The following is a 20047-nucleotide window of genomic DNA, read 5'->3' as shown; positions in this document are numbered from 1 at the left end:
ACAACGTCAAGCGAAAACGGTCGTGGTCGAAACGCGGTGAGCCGGCGCAAACGGTGGCCAAGCCAGGATTGACGGTCAGGAAGGATTAGCTGTGTGTTTGGTAGGATTGGTAGGGAATCATCTACTATGAGCAAACTCTTAATTTGGATCTGTACTGTCAACAATTGGACCGTCTGAAGGAATCAATCGCCCAAAAGCGGCCAGCTTTAACTAATAGGAGAAGAATTGTGTTCCATCAGGACAACGTCAGGCCACACACATCGATAGTGACTCGCCAGAAGCTCCGGGAGCTTGGTTGGGAGGTTCTTATACATCTACCTTATAGTCCGGACCTGGCATCAAGTGATTACCACCTGTTCCTGTCTATGGCGAATGATTTTGCTGGTGAAAAATTCGCCTCAAGAGAAACTTGTGAAAATCGACTGTCCCAGTTTTTTGCCAATAGGGACAAGGGTTTCTATGAGAGAGGCATAATGGAATTACCTTAAAAATAGCAACAAGTTATCGAACAAAACGGTGCATATTTGACCTAAATCGAATCATTTTAACTATGCTAAATAAAGCCTTCAATTTCATGCAAAAATAAAGGATTTCTTTTTACTACACCTTATATATAGTATAAATAGCAAAGGTCCCAGCACAGAACCTTGTGGCACTCCATATTCTGTTGTCAATAATTTAGACCATGTATGATTGAATCGCACCTGCTGTTTTCTATTATTTAAATATGATTTAAATTCTAGGGCCACTCCTCTAATTCCATACTGATACATTTTTTCTAATAATCTTTCTCTGTCTATTGTTTCAAACACTCTCTTAAGATCCATGAAAATTACTCCTACTATTTTTCCTTCGCTTACTATTAATTTCCATTCGTCGATGACGTTTTGAATCGCTGTTTTGCACGAATAGTATTTTCTAAATCCCAACTGATGTTCTGTTATAATATCGTTATATTCCAAATATATTTCAAGTTGTTCTTTTACTACTAATTCTAACACTTTCTCAAATATTGGTAGCATATTAATAGATCTATATTCGCTCGCTCTTTTCGCTTTATCTATCTTTGGAATCGGTATTATCGTAGAGGTTTTCCAACTTTCTCGACCTACCCTCAAAGAATTATTTATTATATTCACAAATTCCTCTTTTATTATAGGAAAAACTGTCTTCAATATATCACTAGTTATCCCCTCATCCGTACCTTTTTTATTTGGCAATCCCATAACAATTTTCTCTAATTGTTCTAGCTTGATACTCTCAAAGTTTTCCATAATTCCTTGATTTTCGATAATATAAATAATTTTTTTATTTATATTCATCCAGTATATTGAATAAATCATTGCCGGATCTATTAACTTTGATAGAGTTTACTATACTATTAACACTTTGTATGTAATATAAATTAAATTTATCAGTTATATTGCACTCTTCAATATCGCCTAAAATCTCAAAATCTATACTTCTTATTTTCTTTATACCTACTGGCTCGCCTCTAATTATTTCTTTCAAGGTTTTCCATCTAGTCATAGGATTTTCTTTATTAAAACCTATCATATTTTCATAGTATTCTTTCTTCTTCTCCCTGATTGTTTTTACTACTGCGTTTCTTTCAATTTTATATTGCACCCAATTTTGTTCGGTACCGTCATACAGTGCCCTTTTATATGCCTTATCTCTTCTACGCGCAGCCTCTCTTATTTCATCTGAGAATCATTTTTTCCCTTCCCATATTTTCGGAATTCTAAAATTTTTCCTTGGTGCCGTTACATCTAACGCATCCACTATCGACAAGCTTTTTCGCTCTCTCATTGATATTCATACAACCACACTGATACCCCTGGTTTTCCTGTATTTTATTTTTCACTAATATAGCAAATTTATTGACATCAAATTCTTTGTATTTCCTAACACTAAATTCTCTATATTTATTTTCAATTTTACTCACACTCAACTCAACTTTTAACCACGCGTGGTTCGTAATTTTAGGTACATGAATTACCTGTATCATTTTATTACTATTAACGAAGGTCAAATCTATAATTGTCTGACTGTCCTTCGTAATTCTTGTCGGTTCGTTAACATACTGCTTCATACCCAAGCTTAACATTGTCGTTTGTAATTTTTTTGTATAAAACGAGTTCATCATAAGATCAACATTAAAATATCCTATTATCATGCATTCTTCCTTTATTATTTGCTCCTCTACTATATCCTCTAAAAATCTTATGAAATCCCCATGCGATGCACTCGGTGAGTGATATATTACCATTATCACTCCTTTATATAATTTTTCTTTCACTTCTATCACCATACACCAACAATTTGATTCTAATTTTTTCACTAATATTATCTCGTATTTAATATCGTTCCTTACATATAGAACTACTCCTCCTGTATTTCTATTCTCAGCATTACACCTAATCATACTATAACCCGGCACGTTCACTGTCTTCTATATCTTCACTATCTTCTATATCTTCGGTCAATCTGGTTTCCGATAATGCTAGGAACGCAGGATTTATTCTCTTCATAATCTGATGTTATATCATCTCTATGTGCCATTAAGCTTTGCGCATTTGTATTTAGTATTAGTTCCGCTTCTCCCTGTAGTTGCTATTTAGCATCCTCCCAGCCAGCTCTTCTCTTCTCCTCCTGTAACGCGCTCTTAAAAGTCGGACATTCCGTGATAAGGGCGTCATGTTCGTCACTTATTTTCAGATTGTATGTTCGAATTTTGAACATACAATTCACATATTTTTTCTTTGTCGCTATACAATCACACGAGTTATGATTTCTTGCATATTTATAACACGTTTCTTCTCGCGTACAATTTTTTGCTATATGATAACATTTAAAACATCTTTTAACATTGATGTGATTAAATACAGGGCATTTCTTCCATCCTACATTTAATTTTGCTATCTTCAATATCATCTCGTGCGTCTCCTCATCTACTTCCATTATTATCGGTCCTTCCTCATTTCCTCTTCTTTCTGATTGATTATTTCTCTTTTCTTTGATTATTCTCTTCACAATCCTCATATTTATAGAATTCATTTTATTTTGCTTCTTTATCGTATTTATAAGTTCATTATCATCCAGATTCATCTCTTCTAAGCTTATATTAATTATATATAATTTTTATCTTTGGTTTCGATTGAGGCGACTCCATCACTTTATAATTTTCTCCCAGGTTAGCTTGAACTGTCTCCTTCAGTTGTTTTACCTCCTCTCCGGTTTTACATCCCATGATCATTGTTCCCTTGCTCCCTTTTTTTAACTTCGTTATTCCCATAGCCATACTCTTAATATCCATCTTCTCTTTCATCAATTTTTTTAGTAACTTCACTCTCTTATTGCATCTTCGGTTTAATTTAACAATTGTAACATTGTTTTTCTTCTTCTCTTTAACCGCTTTACTGTAACTTCTTTGTGCCTCTTCTTGTAGACCATATACTACTCCCTGCATCATCTTCTTCAAGTTTTCCAGTTCACGTTTAACAATCCCCAATTCTTCTTGAACTACTTCTCTAATCATTATTTCAATTTCATTTTTATAAGCTGTTTCATTTTTTATTTCTTTTACAGTTCTTATAATCCAGTCTACTTTTACATCAATGTTTGACTCTTTATTTCCACTAAGCGATCCTGTAGACCCTGTAGATGATGCCCTATTTCTTCCTTCTGTTACCGGCGTTTTTTTTATGTTTATTTCTTGCTCACTTTCAACCAAGGATTCCTCATATGGACCCTTGCAAGGCACGTATTATTTATTTCTATCGAGGATTTTATGCTTATTCACACATCCTGGATGGTAAAAAAACTTTACACAAGATTTACACAAGATTAACGACTTTGTTCTTTATTGCCTTCTTACATGCCGAGCATTGATATTCTACATATTCATCGAACATGCCGTTAATTACCGACTGAAAAACCGCTATTATCAGCGTCAGAAATCACATATACAAGTCACATATACAGGGTGCGGCGCCAAAATCCGGATAAAATTCAATTTGAAATTCTCGCCGTACCATACCACTGGTAGATGTCGCGATTAGCGTTCAAATAGCTTGACGCATGTACTAAACTATCATAACCTCGAAACAGTCTCAATGTTGAAACCAAGTGCGGAGTATAACCGAAGAGCTGCAATTATAAAAAATTTGCGCTGGGCGCTCGGCGACAGAAATCATTCGGTTCTTCGAGTACCCGAGATCGACTGTATATGATGTCATCGCAAAATACAATGAGTCGGAGAAGTCCAACGAAGGTTTTGCAACATCATCCAGTGAGGGTGATGTTATGCCACCGCATTTCTTTAACAAAGAAGAATATGTGACAAAAGAAGTTTATTTGCATGTTCTGACAAATATAGTGAAGCCGTGGATGAAAACTGTGTCGTCTGGAAAGCTGTATGTTTTCCAGCAGGACGATGCGCCCGCCCACACAAGTCATTTGGTGCAAAATTAGTTGTCGGACAACGTCGACATGTTTTGGTCGAAAGAATTCTGGCCTCCCAACAGCCCAGATTTGAATCCTTTGGACTTCTATGTATGGAACGTAGTTGAAAGGGCCACGAACAAGTCCTGACATTCAAACGTCGCATCATTGAGAGCCGCTATTGAAGCGGCATTCACCGATATGGACCGTGACACATTAAAGCGCGCCTGCGCACGCTTCAGACCGAGAATGGAGGCGATCATTCAAGCAAGCGGGGGATATATTGAATAAATGTGTTCTTTATGGCCTTACAAACAATGTGGTTAAACAAATTTTCTAAACCTTTTCGTTTTTGCGATAAAAAATATGTTTGGAAAAAATGTATAATTTGCCCGGATTTTGACGCCGCACCCTGTAGTCCACTTTCACGGGAGCGGTGCACTTGGACACGGTGCATTTGGACACAGCCAATCACAGCACCGTGTGATTAGAGACATTTGTAGGGTCCCTTGGAACAGCGACTTGTGATTGGACTGTGTCCAATTGCCCCGTGTCGAACTGATATACACCCCACTTTCACACGTCAGCACTTTTGTGTCCACGTATAAAGTCTACCTATTCTGCGCGACTTCGATGGCTCAAACATAAAATTCACTACTCACATTCACAGATCGCTATATCCCGGCTAGATAATCCTCATAGTTATTTCTGGTCTATGGCGGTGTACCTTGAACACTTATTTATACGTCCTCTCTCATTTTTTACCGTTGAAAACTTAGTATTTCGACGGAGCGATGTGACACACGTCTTCTCTACTACAGAGAGAGAGAAAAAGAGAGAGGGGGGGGGAGTAATGAGAGAGGGAGGGAGTGGGGAGAGAGAGAGCAAGAGAGAGAGCTTTTTAACGTTAGATCGATAAATTTATGTAAAAAAATGAAAGTTAATCTTAATTAACCCATAATTAGGACTCTTACCTTATGGAAATTTATGGTAATAGAATATTCTTATATAATCGGAAATAAATGTACAATGGGTAAAAATAATTATATTTACTTTATACATATCGTCTTACAGACAATTGTGGACGAAACCACAGATGATCATGGTCGTAAAGGTTCTCCGGAAACAACAAGGAAAAGTGATTCGAAGCCAGATGTAGTTATCAACATGCCAGTGCCAGAAATGCATTCCGTAGGCGGCGTTTTAGTTCATATGCCACATGTATGTTTCTTAACAAGTAAATTCGGAAACGATATCTTATGTGTTAATGTAACATATTTGATGTTTGCCTCATTGATAATTTTTGTAATTCTATCGGAAAAATATCTAGAGTCATAATGAGACAAACGTTGAAAAATTTTTTTTGTCACAATGTATTACACAACTTACCGTTAATGAGGTAGCATGCCATTTAAACTATTTCAATTGTCTATGTATCCGTATGTGCTTCTTCTTTCTGTCTCTTCTTCCACAACACGGCCCGATCACAAATCACGGTAGGCTAATTTATGTCATTGGAATAGCTATCTTGATCGTTTATATCAGTTCTTCGAACAGATCATGACAGCAACAGTAGAGACAGTTTCGGAACAACTGGATCTTGCAGCTATCATGCCTACAGAGAAAGTCATGTCGGCCGTTGCGAGGACGGTTACACTGTCGGAAACAGACGTCGGTGAGTAAATACTCTTCATTGCAATTTCTTAATAATATGTAATAGCCATTTCAATAAGTAAACTGTTAATAATACGCTATTATATTGATAATAAATTCGATTAGAATACTGTGATAAATCCATAGTCATTTGTATCCGCATTAAACTTATGTTGTGTCGACAAAGTCTGCTGATATAATTTGACAATAAACTGACGAAACCGAGAAGGATCTGTAATATATTCCATTTAAATATATTTAAATGGTTACGGAACAACAGATTTTTTGCGCTCGCTTTTTGCGTCAATATTGTGACATCAACTTTGACCAGCCATATTAGTCATTCTATTCTGCTAGCAGATTCTGTGTATTTTTACTATTATGGTCAAAACCCGTAGCGCAAACGCTCCTAGGATTGGCTGGTCCTACGGAATAACCAAGCTTCAAAGTGTGAAATAGTTTTTTGTTTTGGTTTTTGATTAATGTATTTTTAGTCAATCCTAGTGATTAATATGACTGGTTAAAGTTAGAAATTTATGAATGTGTTATAAAAAAAGTATTAAAAAGTATATCTTTGATAACTTCCCACATGCTGCTAAAAATGTAACCTAACCCGATAAATGTTTACCTTTGCACAGCCAGCTTCAAATGATTTCCGAATAACCTTGATGTTGACCTTAATCTTCAAGGAGGTCAATGCTATTGACCTTTATCAGTGTTCATTGTATTCAAAAATATTATAGAAATATTATATAAAATATTTATATAATATTTCGGAAACTATAGAAGATGCGCAAATATTTTCGTATTTCTATATATATATATATTGTGTGTAAATATTACGTTCAACTTCTAAAACTTTTTTAGTTGATAACTTTTTAATCAACAATGAGCGCCGATATAGGTCAATAGTATTGGCCTTTTTGAGGGTCAAGGTCAACATCAAGGTTAGTTGCAAATCATTTGGAGCTGGCTGTGTAGAGGTAAATATTTACCCCTAACCCTACTCTATAGCATCGTATCAATGTTGGTTGTTACAAAATGTACATTTATGCATATACAATTTAGCAACCAACGTTCTCACAATGTTGTAGGATAGGATTAGGTTAGATTTTTTGGGGACTAAAGGTCCTCACCTTAATATAAATATACTTTTGACATAATATAATAAAAGAATTCTTAAGATACATATCAATAATTAAAAAGGCTCTTACTTTGTAAGAGTTCACACAGAGATGATGTAGTGTCCGAATAAAACTAATCATATGATTAGTGATAATTCTCCAGAAAATGTAACAAAAATTTATTTCTAAAGAATGACAAATAAAAATTCACCAAACGCGTTTCGGTCATAAATAGATCCTCCTCACTGGTCAAAAACAAATTTAAAACAATATTAAGTACAAAAAAGAGATGTCAAAACGCAACTACAACGAACGCACTTTCCAAAAGTTCGCAACATCGGAAACTGGAGTTTACAAATAATGAGTCGAAAAAAAATCCAAATACCAGCCGTCCAATGAGGATGTGTCATCCTCCAAAGATGAAGTGATATAATGCCCCGCAACAATCAACGTTACTCACTTCTACACTTAGTCGAGTGCCGTGGTCGTATTGTCTAATCAAATTAAAAATGCAAAATAAAAATACATCGGGGCATCTACTAAGATTCCTCGTCGATTTCTCTTGACACTAAGTTTTGTACAAAATGTCAATCGTTTGGTAGCCCGACGGATTCTCATCTATCTCCGATTATTGCAGATATAGTCTTGCAGGATCTTGAGGAAAGAGTAATTCAGATGATACCGCTGTCATTGCCTTCTTACTTCAAATACGGGAACGATATTGTTTTGGCTGTTCCCGCCTTTTTTTGGGAGGCAGAGGAATGCGTTACACATACCCGCGATTTCTTCGAAAGAATTGCGGAAGGGGAACGCCTGGTCGCTCACAAGGAGAGGGGGTTACTCCCCTCCCCATGCTATGGCCAGCGCTCTTCCCTCCCCGCCTCTGAGGCGGACGCGAAGCGGGCGCAGACGTCGCGCCCGTCTCGGTGTTCCGCCACCTCACTGAATCAGGTCATTCCCGTCGGGGTCAGGTTGGCCCCGATGGACCCGTTCCGCCGCCTCCTTCTGCGAGATAACCTCCTCGCAAAAAGAGGCCATGGCTCTCCATTCCTCTTCGCCCTTCACCATTCTATGTACGACAGCGGGAAGCGAGAGGTCTCACCTGAGCTTAGTGATCAGTATACGGCGCTGTTCTTCCCACGATAGACAATTGCTACAGCGTGTGTTGCGCCGTATCCCGGTCCTGGCCGCAGTAGTGGTCGTGACCTTCCGGTCTATTCGGCACAGGAACTTACCGAAGCATCCGTGCCCGGTGAGTACCTGCACCAGCCGGAAGATCAGTTCCCTTCCTCTCCTGTCCACTTTTTCGGGCAGGTAAGATCGGATGGCCTCCACCGTTCTAGCCCCAGACAGTCCGGGGATCGATAAGTAGTCCACTGGACCAACGTCCGGAACTTAACGCGGAGGTTTGCCGCCATTCTGACCCTGGTTGTGACTTATTTCCCCTCATTCCGGAACCTCGCTAGATTCTTATATGTACAAGCGTATTGTTCGACGAGGAATTCCGGAGGGGGAGTCCGGCCAGGATTGCCGCCCCCAAGATGCTTGCCGTGCGATAACATCGCCTGACCCGCAGGACCACTGGCTGCATGGCTCCTCGCAGGAACCGCTTGCTGTGACCAGAAGCCTGAAGTGTGCCGGACCACACCGGCGACCCGTACAGGGCAACGGATGCCACCACGTTGATGCAGAGACGGCGTATACTGCATTTCGGACTGCCAAGATTTCGCATAAGGCTGGCCAGAACATTGCCGACCCGTGAAACCTAGGCCGTTCGCTCAAAATGTGCAGCGAACCTCCACTGGCCATCCAGCAGGAAGCCCAGATATTTTATTTGAGCCCCCGCTTAGAAGGGGACTCGTCCATCAGAAAACTGGCAAGAGACGGCGCCCCATGTTTTTCGTTATAAAAGAACAAAGCCTCCGTTTTATGGGGCGCTACTCTAAGTCCCAACCTCTCAATGGCCCGGATGACGCAGATCACTGCGACCTCACCTAGGACGAGAGCTTTATCCCAGGATTCCTCCCTTCTTCGGCCATCACTAGCGTGTCGTCCGCGTAGCAGATGACGTGATAGCCAGGAGGAAGAAACGTGCGGAGCACAACGTCATATCCCATAGCAAGGTTCCCAGCACGGGCCTCTGCGGGACACCGGCATGGACAGTCCTTCGGCCTGTAGGACCCTGCACTTTGTGGCGCAGGCGAGGCCTCGGTTCCTGAAGTAGTTCCGAATTACTCTTCGGAGGTAGAGGGGGACTCAGTGATATTCCAGCGCCTCTGCTTCCCACCTCCCTACAGGGCAGGTTTAAAGGCGTTGACGATATCGAGAGATATCGCCAACAACACTCCGCTCTGTCTCTCCACGACACTCTCCGTAAAACCACGGACGCATGATATTACGTCCGTGGTCGATCGTTCGGCCTTAAAGCCAAACTGTCGTCGGGATCCTCCAGGGACAGGTGCTGGACGAGGTGGTGCTACGATTCGTTTGAACAGCTTACCGACCTCGTCCTGCAGGCAGATCGGTCTATACGCCAACGGACTGTCCGGTGTTCCGCTCGGTTTAGGTATGAGGATCAACTTTGCCCTTTTCCAAACTCGGGGGAATACTCCATCCCTGAGGCACATTGTTAAGAGACACTTCAGCGACGCGAACAGGTTTTCGTCACTCTACAGAGCCAGGATTTAGGCCCAGCCAGAAATGCCACAATTATTATTAATAATAACTTGATCGTGTTCGATTGGTATTACAAACCAACGTTTTCTGGCATGTATCTTAATTTCAGTTCAATTCATCCATTACAAAAAAATTGCTACAATTATTGGTTTAGGGGGTGACGTTTTTTTATTTAGTTACCCGCTTTTTCATAAAAAGAACTTTGATCTTGCCATCAGTATCTTTTTTAAAAAATGGTTACCCCACTTACCTAATTTTTAGAATTTTAATCGTCCATTGGATTTTCTTATCGGGAACACTAACATTATTAACAATGTTATATCTTTATTCATAAAATCTTTTTACACCGTTTTATATTTAGATTCGATATAAAAAAAACACGGCCGTGTTTTGAGCGCCGAGTTTTAAGCGCAAAAACGGGACCCGTGAAGGACCCGCAAGTGTTTACGTCCCTGATCTGAACGGCCGTGTTATCTTACGCGAATCATTAGTTGAGCGGAGGCAAGATTATGTATTCCGCTGTAACTACAAAACCGATGCATTTCTGAGTAGTCTCAATCGATTCTTCGGGTTTATATTACTTAATAAAACTGTCTTTACTTTTGCTCTCTGTGTCCTCTAAAATCGAGATTTCTATTTCAAAGTCGCAAATAGCCAGATTATTATATAATCACGAATCGTCAGAAAATCGTGTATCTGAACTTTATTTCGTGGGATGGCGCCACAAGAGAGATGAACGCATCGGTCGATAGATCGATATACAGAGTATATCACACCACCCTTGCCATTTCTTTTATTCGGCAACCGAGTATCATACGGAGATGAATAAAAAATTGTTAGGAAACCTTACCCATAGAATCAATTGATGCTATTATGATTTTCCGAAAAAAATTGAAAGTGATAGAAACCGAAGAAAACTTCAAAATTTTAATTAGAAACATATATCGAATGTGATATCACTCAATAAGTATCTTCAAAATAAACAATTTTCATTATAAACATTTTTTCATTATTTCAACTATTAAACGAGAAAAATTTTTAAAAATTTTTAATACGTTAACATGTATTTCAATCCTTTTATTATCCTTTATTTTTCAGATTAAATGTTTGAACTGTCTTCCATTTGTGGGGTTGAATAAAAGAAATTGTTTATAAACAACGCCCAACTACAAAGAAATATGAAGGAACGTATTCAAGCAGCTTGTCAATCTCTGTCTGCTGAAAAGATACTACGAGCATTAGACAACATCCGCCAACATCGAGTACTAACTTATTTAAATGTTAATGGAAGACAATTGTTAAAATACATTCCTTCATTTTTTTGCAGTTGGATGCTGTTTATAAACAATTTCTTTTATTCTTCGAGTTTATATTACTTAATAAAACTGTCTTTACTTTTGCTCTCTGTGTCCTCTAAAATCGAGATTTCTATTTCAAAGTCGCAAATAGCCAGATTATTACATAATCACGAATCGCCAGAAAATCGTGTATCTGAATCTGAATCGTCAGAGAATCGTGTATTCTTTTATTCCCTCCCACAAATGGAAGACAATTTGAACATTTGATCTAAAAAACAAGGGCTAATAAAAAGATTGAAAAACGTGTTAACGCATTTGAAATTTTGTTTTTTTAATTTTTCTTGATTAATAGTTGAAATAACAAAAAATGTTTCTAATAAAAGTTGTTTATTTTAAAGAGACCTATTAAGTGATATCACATTCAATATATGTTTCTATTTAAAGTATTGAAATTTTCTTCGGTTTTGATCACTTCCAATTTTTTCCGGAAAATCGTAGTATCGAGACACCAATTAATTTTATGAGTAAGGTTTCTTATAAAAATTTTTTGTTCATCTCCATATGACATTTGGTTGCCGAATAAAAGAGGTGGCACGGATAGTCTGATACATCTTGCATAATATCAATGAGAAGCAGTGATTTGAGTCCACGTACGCAAAAGTTTTCTCCCTCCATTTACGCAGACCGTTTTGTCTTCATGTGATGACGATCGTCATCTCTATATGCATAAGTGAAGGGAGAAAAATGTGTGCGCGGTCTTGAAATCGCATCATTGATGAGAAGACGGGAACTCGAGAGTTGTATGTTAACATAAAGTACGACAGAGAAAATACAAAATAATCCGTACAAAAAATTATATTAAATAATTTGTACAACAATATGTAGTTTTCTACTACAAAATTAATAATATCAGGAAATTTGCGCCAAATAATAAAAAAGGAAAATAAAATTATGTTATGTCCCGTAGGGCCTCACGTACCTTTACATTGCGTAAAGATCGATTACTTATCCGACCGGGTTACAAAAGTTAAGTACACAAAAGGAACACGTAGATCTCGAGCATTACGAAAGAATCATGAATCATACCACCTACAGTTACGCATGTCCATATATGGCCTGATCGAACATTTCCCGAAATTCTACTTTTTTCTTACCAATCCGAGCCTCATCCTTGTTACTAAGCAAGACGTCTCCAACGAATTCGATAACCGCCATTCCCGAAATTTCCCATTTTCCGAAACTATAAAAAGTCCGATCCGTATGACTTCGACGCTTATTATCATTACGACATCTACGAGTATCACTTCTGAAATTCATTGTCATTTACGACGTCTATCACGACGAGTATCATTTCCGTGATTATTACCTCGACGAGTATCATTTCGAGAATCAGAATCGTACGAGTAAGTACGACTATTATTACTTCCATTCACATCATGGGCAATTCCAATCACATCTGTCTTGACCATTTGGAAAACCATCATTATCCGACAGGAAGGAAGCAACAGTCAGTTTCAGCAGATCCAGAGAAACCTATTTTTCTGCTCATACAATAACAGTGAGTCATTGTTTTATTATCCGGTTTTCTCAATTTCAAATAATTCCGGACAGACGTATTTTCACCTTGTCGAAATCGCAATAATTCCGGTGGACATTAATTAGCGTCAGAATTCCTGAAATCGGTTTGTCCCTTCCCTCGTTGTAGTGGGACGTCGGTCTTGTCAGCAACGGAGTGATCTGCGCGACGCTCTAGAAACGCTGGAGCTACTATCTTCCGCCTCAGACTCTTTTTCGCGCGGAGTATTCCAACGAATAACCTATAGAGTATTATCACAATATTTAGATCTAGAAGATTTACCCCCCTTCTTTCTCCATCTACAGCCATTTCCGCTAGATCCGCATCCGCGTCCACCATCTCCATCTCCTTCCCCATCTTTCCCTATAAGTTATTCTCCACCCCCTTCACCTTTCGGTGATCCTGAACATTAACGCTCATCTTCCACACACACACACACACACACACACACACACACACACACACACACACACACACACACACACACACACACACACACACACACACACACACACACACACACACACACACACACACACACACACACACACACACACACACACACACACACACACACACACACACACACACACACACACACACACACACACACACACACACACACACACACACACACACACACACACACACACACACACACACACACACACACACACACACACACACACACACACACACACACACACACACACACACACACACACACACACACACACACACACACACACACACACACACACACACACACACACACACACACACACACACACACACACACACACACACACACACACACACACACACACACACACACACACACACACACACACACACACACACACACACACACACACACACACACACACACACACACACACACACACACACACACACACACACACACACACACACACACACACACACACACACACACACACATTGTAATTATAAATAAATCGAATATTATTTCTTTTATAAAAAAAACATTAATTTCTTTTGTTTATCCGTCCTCTCCTATTGTCGCTCAAGGTCCAGTCCCGAGTAAAGAGATTTAGTTCTCTGACTCAAAATTGGACCGCTCGCCGTACGTCGTCGGGCTAGTAAACCCATATAGCACAAATCTCTAAAAGATTTCTTAAAGAGTTCCAAAAGGGTTCTCAAGTCCTCTAGAACACTTTTGGAATTCTTTAAGAAGTTTTTTAGAGATTTGTGCTATATGGGAAGTGACCCTTTTGATCGTTGACTAGCTCTCCGACCTATAAGTACAGGTGAGGCTTTCTTTATGATGCGTTCTCCTACAGGACGTAACAATTATTGTACAATATATAGATTCACAAAAAAAAACTAGGCGCGCCCGAGTTGCAATAACAACTTTAATGTTACCTACAAATATTTGTAGATATTTGTAGGTAACATTGAAGTTGTTATTGCAACCTGGGCGCGCCAAATTTTTTTTGTGAATCTAAATAATTTTACTTTTCTTTTTTATTACTTGGCACAAATTTCCTGATATCATTAATTTTGTAGCAGAAAACTACAGATTGTTGTACAAATTATTTAATATAATTTTTTATACAGATTATTTTGCATTAGTTTTTTTTAGACGAAACGCAAAAACTAGGCGCTTTTTTTGCCTTTTTTTAGAAGGTAAGTTTTTTTGGGATATTATCTATTTTTGTACAATGTCTACATCTAAAAGAATTGGCAATATTTAAAAAAATGACATTAACCACACTTGACAACCACAAATGACAACCACACTTTTTTTATTCATGCCGTAATAGATTATCTGGGATCATTCGAGTGCATAGACGAACTTCCACTCCGCAATAATGTTGTTTATAAGCTTGAGTGTAATAACTGTGACGCTTACTAAGTGGGGCTGATAGACAGGAGACTGACTACGCGCATCTCTGAGCACAAAAGACCGTCGAAGGATTTAAATTCTGATTTGTATATTGTCTAAGAACATCGTGTTAACTTTAACCGTGAATTTAGTTGGGACAAGGTTAAGATTTAACAAGAAGAACGATTTTATTTCAAACGTTGGCTGTCGAAAAGGTTATACGTGTTTTGGTATGTTCGGCGATTTTTAACTTGTGGAAAAAATGCAACAAAAAATTTGCATTAAATTTTGCTTTAAAAATGGAATAAAGTGCAGCACCGCATTTAAAATATTTAATGTTGCTTTTGGCGAATCTTCTATGAATAAAACAAGCGTTTACAAGTGGTACAAACGTTTCCAAGAAAGCCGTGAAGACGTTGACGAGCGTCCTGGACGCCCCAGCACATCAACAACCGATGACAACGTCGAAAAAGTGAAGAAAATGATTATGGACAATCGTCGAATCACTATCAGAGAGGTTGCTGATGATGTTGGCTCATGCCAAGCAATTTTTTTTTATGTTTTAGGCATTATGTGTGGCAGTAAAATTTGTTCCGAAATTGTTGAATTTTGTTCGTGAATTTTTGGCCAAAAACAATACCGTTATGATGCCTCAGCCTCCGTATTCGCCAGACATGGCACCCTGTGACTTCTTCCTATTCTCGAAGCTGAAAAAACCATGAAAGGACGACGTTTTACCAACATTGAAGCGATAAAGACAGAATCGCTGAAGGAGCTAAACGCCATACCGAAAATTGCGTTCCAGAAGTGCTTCGAAGATTCGAAAAAGCGCTGGCACAAATATATTATATCTAATGGGGATTACCTTGAAGGGGACAAAATTAATATCAACGAATAAATAAAGATTTTTTGAGAAAAACGAAAATATTGCGTATTTTTTTATCAAACCCCGTATACTAGAAACATCTCATTGATGAAATCATGCATCGCATAATTGTATGCAAGGTATTGCTCTTAATTGCAAATATTTTATATACACGCATCATCAACCATGAAGCCCGATATGATGATTCGTCGACATATTTCTTTCCGTTTTGGCTTATTTCCATTCTATTTACCATCAGTTTTGTCATAGATCTAATGACAGTTTAATAAGAAGCTACGTCGCAGTTAGACTTGTTATGTAAAGTGTGTGTCCAAAGTGCAGGAAAACATGTTATCAATCATTTATAGAATAGTGAATAAACGTGAGGTGGAGATATATGTTATATATAATAGTATATAAGAGCTAGTAGGCATCGCAGTGAACGTGAGTAATTTAGTATGTTCCATCATTTTACTACGTATTATTTGTAACTGCAGATTTGTGAGTATATATCGCTATGTTTAAAATTTCTTTTAATATATTGTAATATTTAAGGAATATTAATTTTTCAAATATCTGCTTGCTCTTATTAACTTTTTGTTTAACCATTATTTTTGTTACAGAGTTGTAAAAGAAAATTTCTTGCTCCTTTTCATCATTTTTTCGGAAAAGCTGTGTAATACAGATCTCAAAAGATTTGCCTTTATCATACAACGTGATTCTGTTAGGTGTTATCTGTTGACACATATTTCACGAAGTTAGGCCTTATAGAAAAAGGTACAAATTTTTATAAAAATGTTATATGCAATAATAAAATTTTATTATTTTTTTAGCATTGCACTTAATTATATTTCTAACATAAATGTATATACAATGTTTATAATTTTTAAAGTAAAATACGATTCGATTCGGTCAACGTAGTAACGCTTCTGTACGCAGTATTTACATCTTTAAGTTTCCCTGAAACTTCTATTACAAATGAAGAAATAGAAGTAAAAGAAAAAACAGAATCCATGTTATAAGAAATTTATGAAGACAAATATGAAATAGAAGAAGAAGAATCTCTTGATTTCCAGAATTCATTCGACATATCGGAAGCGGAAGTAATAAATGAAGAAGAAGAAGATACAGGATATAACGTGAAGGAAATGATATATGTCAACGATTAAATTCCAATAGAATATAAAAGAAAAGCAGTGGAGTTTTGGATTATTAATGAAGATAAAAAAAGATCACTGCGGAGCGTTAAACATCGATTCTGTAAAATGACATCCGTACGACAACAGGAAGAACATGTGCACGTAGGCGGGAGTAGACGGGAGAAAGAATTTCTTCGCGTTACTGAAATTACACATTACTGAAATTTCAAGAAGCTCTAGACAGAGGAACATTAATTTATGACATCGGTATTGTTCGATGGACCCTTAAAGCGTAAAAGGAAGTAAATGTTGTAGGATTCACAGCTTCACGTGAATGATTAAGAAATTTTAAAATAATATACACAATATTAACAATATACAGGGTAGCCCACGTAAAATGTTACAAGCTAATAACTTTAAACATATTTGTCCTATCAAAAAGTTGTCCATAAAAAAGTTTCATATATTCGAGGGGCCTTTCTAACTACGTAAACAAAAGTCCACTTCCGTCCCCCCTTGAAGAGGGATGGGGATAACTTCAAAGTTTCAAATGGATCCCCTATATAGTGTTACATATTTAGATTCTACGAGAAAAAACAACGGGTCTACCCACTAAAACCTCTGCCGGGCCTCTTGCGGCTATTGCAAGGGCGTCTCGGGAACCGCTTGCGCATTACTTCCGGGACGCCCTCAGCCGCAGGACGGGGAAAACTATGTGGGCACCCTGTATATACATATATACATACACAATATTGTATCGCAGAAAGTTACAAAATTTCCCAGCAAACACAATGTTACATGTAACGTATATGTTAATTAAAATTTCCTACTCAACAATGTAACAGTTATATAACACACCTGTTATATATCAGTTCTCATATAGCACAAAATGTCATAGTGGCATAACAATAAACTCACAATAGAGTCACAATGTCACAGAAAAATTGTGACGTCACTGTGATTTTATTAGAGGGTCACAATAATGTCATTGTTATCTATACTATCTATTGTTCTCTTGTTAATTTATAGTTAATATTTATATGGGTTTATTTATATGGAATATACAGCTACTATAGTAATCAAGTTAATATTTTTATTAATAATTTTACTAGGAGTAACTTTTTGTATATACTGGTATAGATTACAGGCAGCAAGCTGTCGTTATTTTGACGTCAATATGTCGTCATTATTGGTCAGTAACGTCATGTGCCCTTGAATGACGTATATTTAACGTCATGTTTTAAGATGTCAAAATGACTTTGCAAAATGATATTATAATAACGTTTAATTTATCATATTAGACGAATTTCTTTTTCGAATAAACAGATAAGTTTGGTATTCTTATAAATATATTTTCATATAATAATAACATTGCAATATTGCATATTGCAGTGTCACAGAGACATTGCAGCGATATTAATTTGAAATATTACTTTAGCAATATTACAGCAATATTTAAAAAATATTATGAATATAATATAATATTTTTTACTTATTTACTAGTTATTTCTGTTACCCAATGGACAAACAATATATAAAAGAACATTTAAAAAACATTTGAAAAGACATTTTTAAAACGTCAAAAATAATGGGATAACTTCTCTTGTTTCATTAAAATAACGTTTTTTAACGTTTGGAAGAATGTTTTGTTTTTTAATATTTAATAAACATTTATTTTAACATTTAAAAAATGTTTTTCTAAATGTTAACATTTAACATCTAAAAAAACGTTTTTTCTATATGTTATAATAACATTTAATATTAAAAAAATATTTTTTAAATGTTAAAATAAACGTTTATTAAATATTAAAAAACAAAACATTTTTCCAAACATTAAAAAAACACCTTTTTAATGAAAAAACACCTTTTTAATGAAAAAAAGAGAACTTATCTCATTATTTTTAACGTTTTAAAAATGTCTCTTCAAATGTGTTTTAAATTGTAATGTCTTATAATGTCAACATGTCCTAGGTAAACATATTCTACATAAATATTTTATGCATGTATCTCTAACTTTTCTTTTATTATATAAAATATTAGAATTATAGATAGTTTATTTTTGTGGTTATACTAGATAATATTATAAGAAAAGTATAATTAGTGCTTCGGCTGTTTATGGGGATAATAAAACACACTTAGTATTAGTTGAAGAAATAGCGCAGTAAGCAAGGTAGTAGATTAGGAACCTGGAAGTGTGTGAGTTCTCGCGAATTCGTGTCCGACCAGTACTGAGTAAAATTTCAGGTGCGAGAATAATGAGAAATCAAATAAAACAACTAAATTATATTTAAAATCAACATAAGCTAACTAATTGCAATCATTTCTGCAAAATATATTTTTTTAACCAATGTCATACGTCATTGTTTCAAATATATCACTGCAATATGTTTTTTTATATCATAATGATGTCACAGTGATATTACACATATAACAAAGCAGAAATTTGTACGTCACCGTGACTTCGCTATGACTTCATTGCGACATAATTTATTGTTACAGAGTAACGTTATTGTAATGTTACTGTTACATTTTGTACTATGTGGGTTACATTGTTGAATAGGAAATTTTAACTAACATGTACGTTACATATAATATTGTGTTTGCTGAGTTGTTGCAAATAAATCTATGCAATCTAAAGAATACTTAAAAACAGAAAGCAATAGATTTATTCAAAATGTTAAATATTATATTAAATGTTTTGGAGTTGAAAATATATACAATTCGGACCAAAGCAGATTTCAACTAGAATTTCATATTGGTCATTCTTTGGTAATAGAAGGTACAAAAATGAGTGCGCAATACAATCGGTATCAGCGACAACATAAAATTATACAGTACAACTATTTCAGTAGACGGTAGATTATTATTGTCTCTTTTTATTGCTTTAAAAGAATCTACTAGAAATTTGGTCCGAGAGTATAAGAAACAACATTTAGAGAAAATAATATTTTTGCTATGGCATCTAAATCAGGAAAATTAACATCAAATCGAGATTTAGTGAAGAGAGAAATTATAGAAAAATTTTAATAAAACATTTTTTGGATACGGTACTATTTTTAGATTTAGGAATAAAACTTTATGCTCACGATAATATTTTAAAATTGCAATTTTTAACACATTACCAGTTTTCGTCACCAAGGTTTAGAAACTTAATCAGATAAAAATGGTATAAAAATGGCATAAAAATAGTTATATAAAAGAGAAACCACCAGAGTTCGAAACACCTGCAGACTTTTGCTTTTAAAAGAAATCTAATAAGGTAACATGCGATATTTCCGGCGATATTGCTATAATTATTTGCGCCTTGTGTAGAAATCACTTTGTATTCAGCATTTCTATTATGATCATAAAATATGCAATATATATATATATATATATATATATATATATATATATATATATA

At 36.4% G+C, this 20047-nt stretch overlaps 1 protein-coding gene across 11 annotated transcripts in view; it reads left to right on the top strand.

The window, feature by feature from the left end:
• The window catches only part of LOC116849333 (protein unc-79 homolog), a 736358-nt gene that overhangs the window by 244066 nt on the left and 472245 nt on the right, over nucleotides 1-20047 (top strand). For 9 of the 11 annotated variants that reach the window (XM_032826384.1, XM_032826380.1, XM_032826374.1 and 6 more), the window contains 2 exons: nucleotides 5521-5667; nucleotides 5992-6121. In XM_032826384.1, the coding sequence (XP_032682275.1) occupies nucleotides 5521-5667; nucleotides 5992-6121 (277 nt within the window). The remainder of the gene's footprint in view (nucleotides 1-5520; nucleotides 5668-5991; nucleotides 6122-20047) is intronic. The other 2 variants (XM_032826379.1, XM_032826376.1) reach the window with 1 other exon arrangement.

This window comes from Odontomachus brunneus, unplaced genomic scaffold (genome assembly GCF_010583005.1).
Source record: "Odontomachus brunneus isolate Ranch 3 - 2012 unplaced genomic scaffold, Obru_v1 Obru_scaffold_112, whole genome shotgun sequence".
In the NCBI taxonomy this organism is placed as follows: domain Eukaryota; kingdom Metazoa; phylum Arthropoda; class Insecta; order Hymenoptera; family Formicidae; genus Odontomachus; species Odontomachus brunneus.
This window is presented reverse-complemented; position numbering and strand designations above follow the sequence as displayed.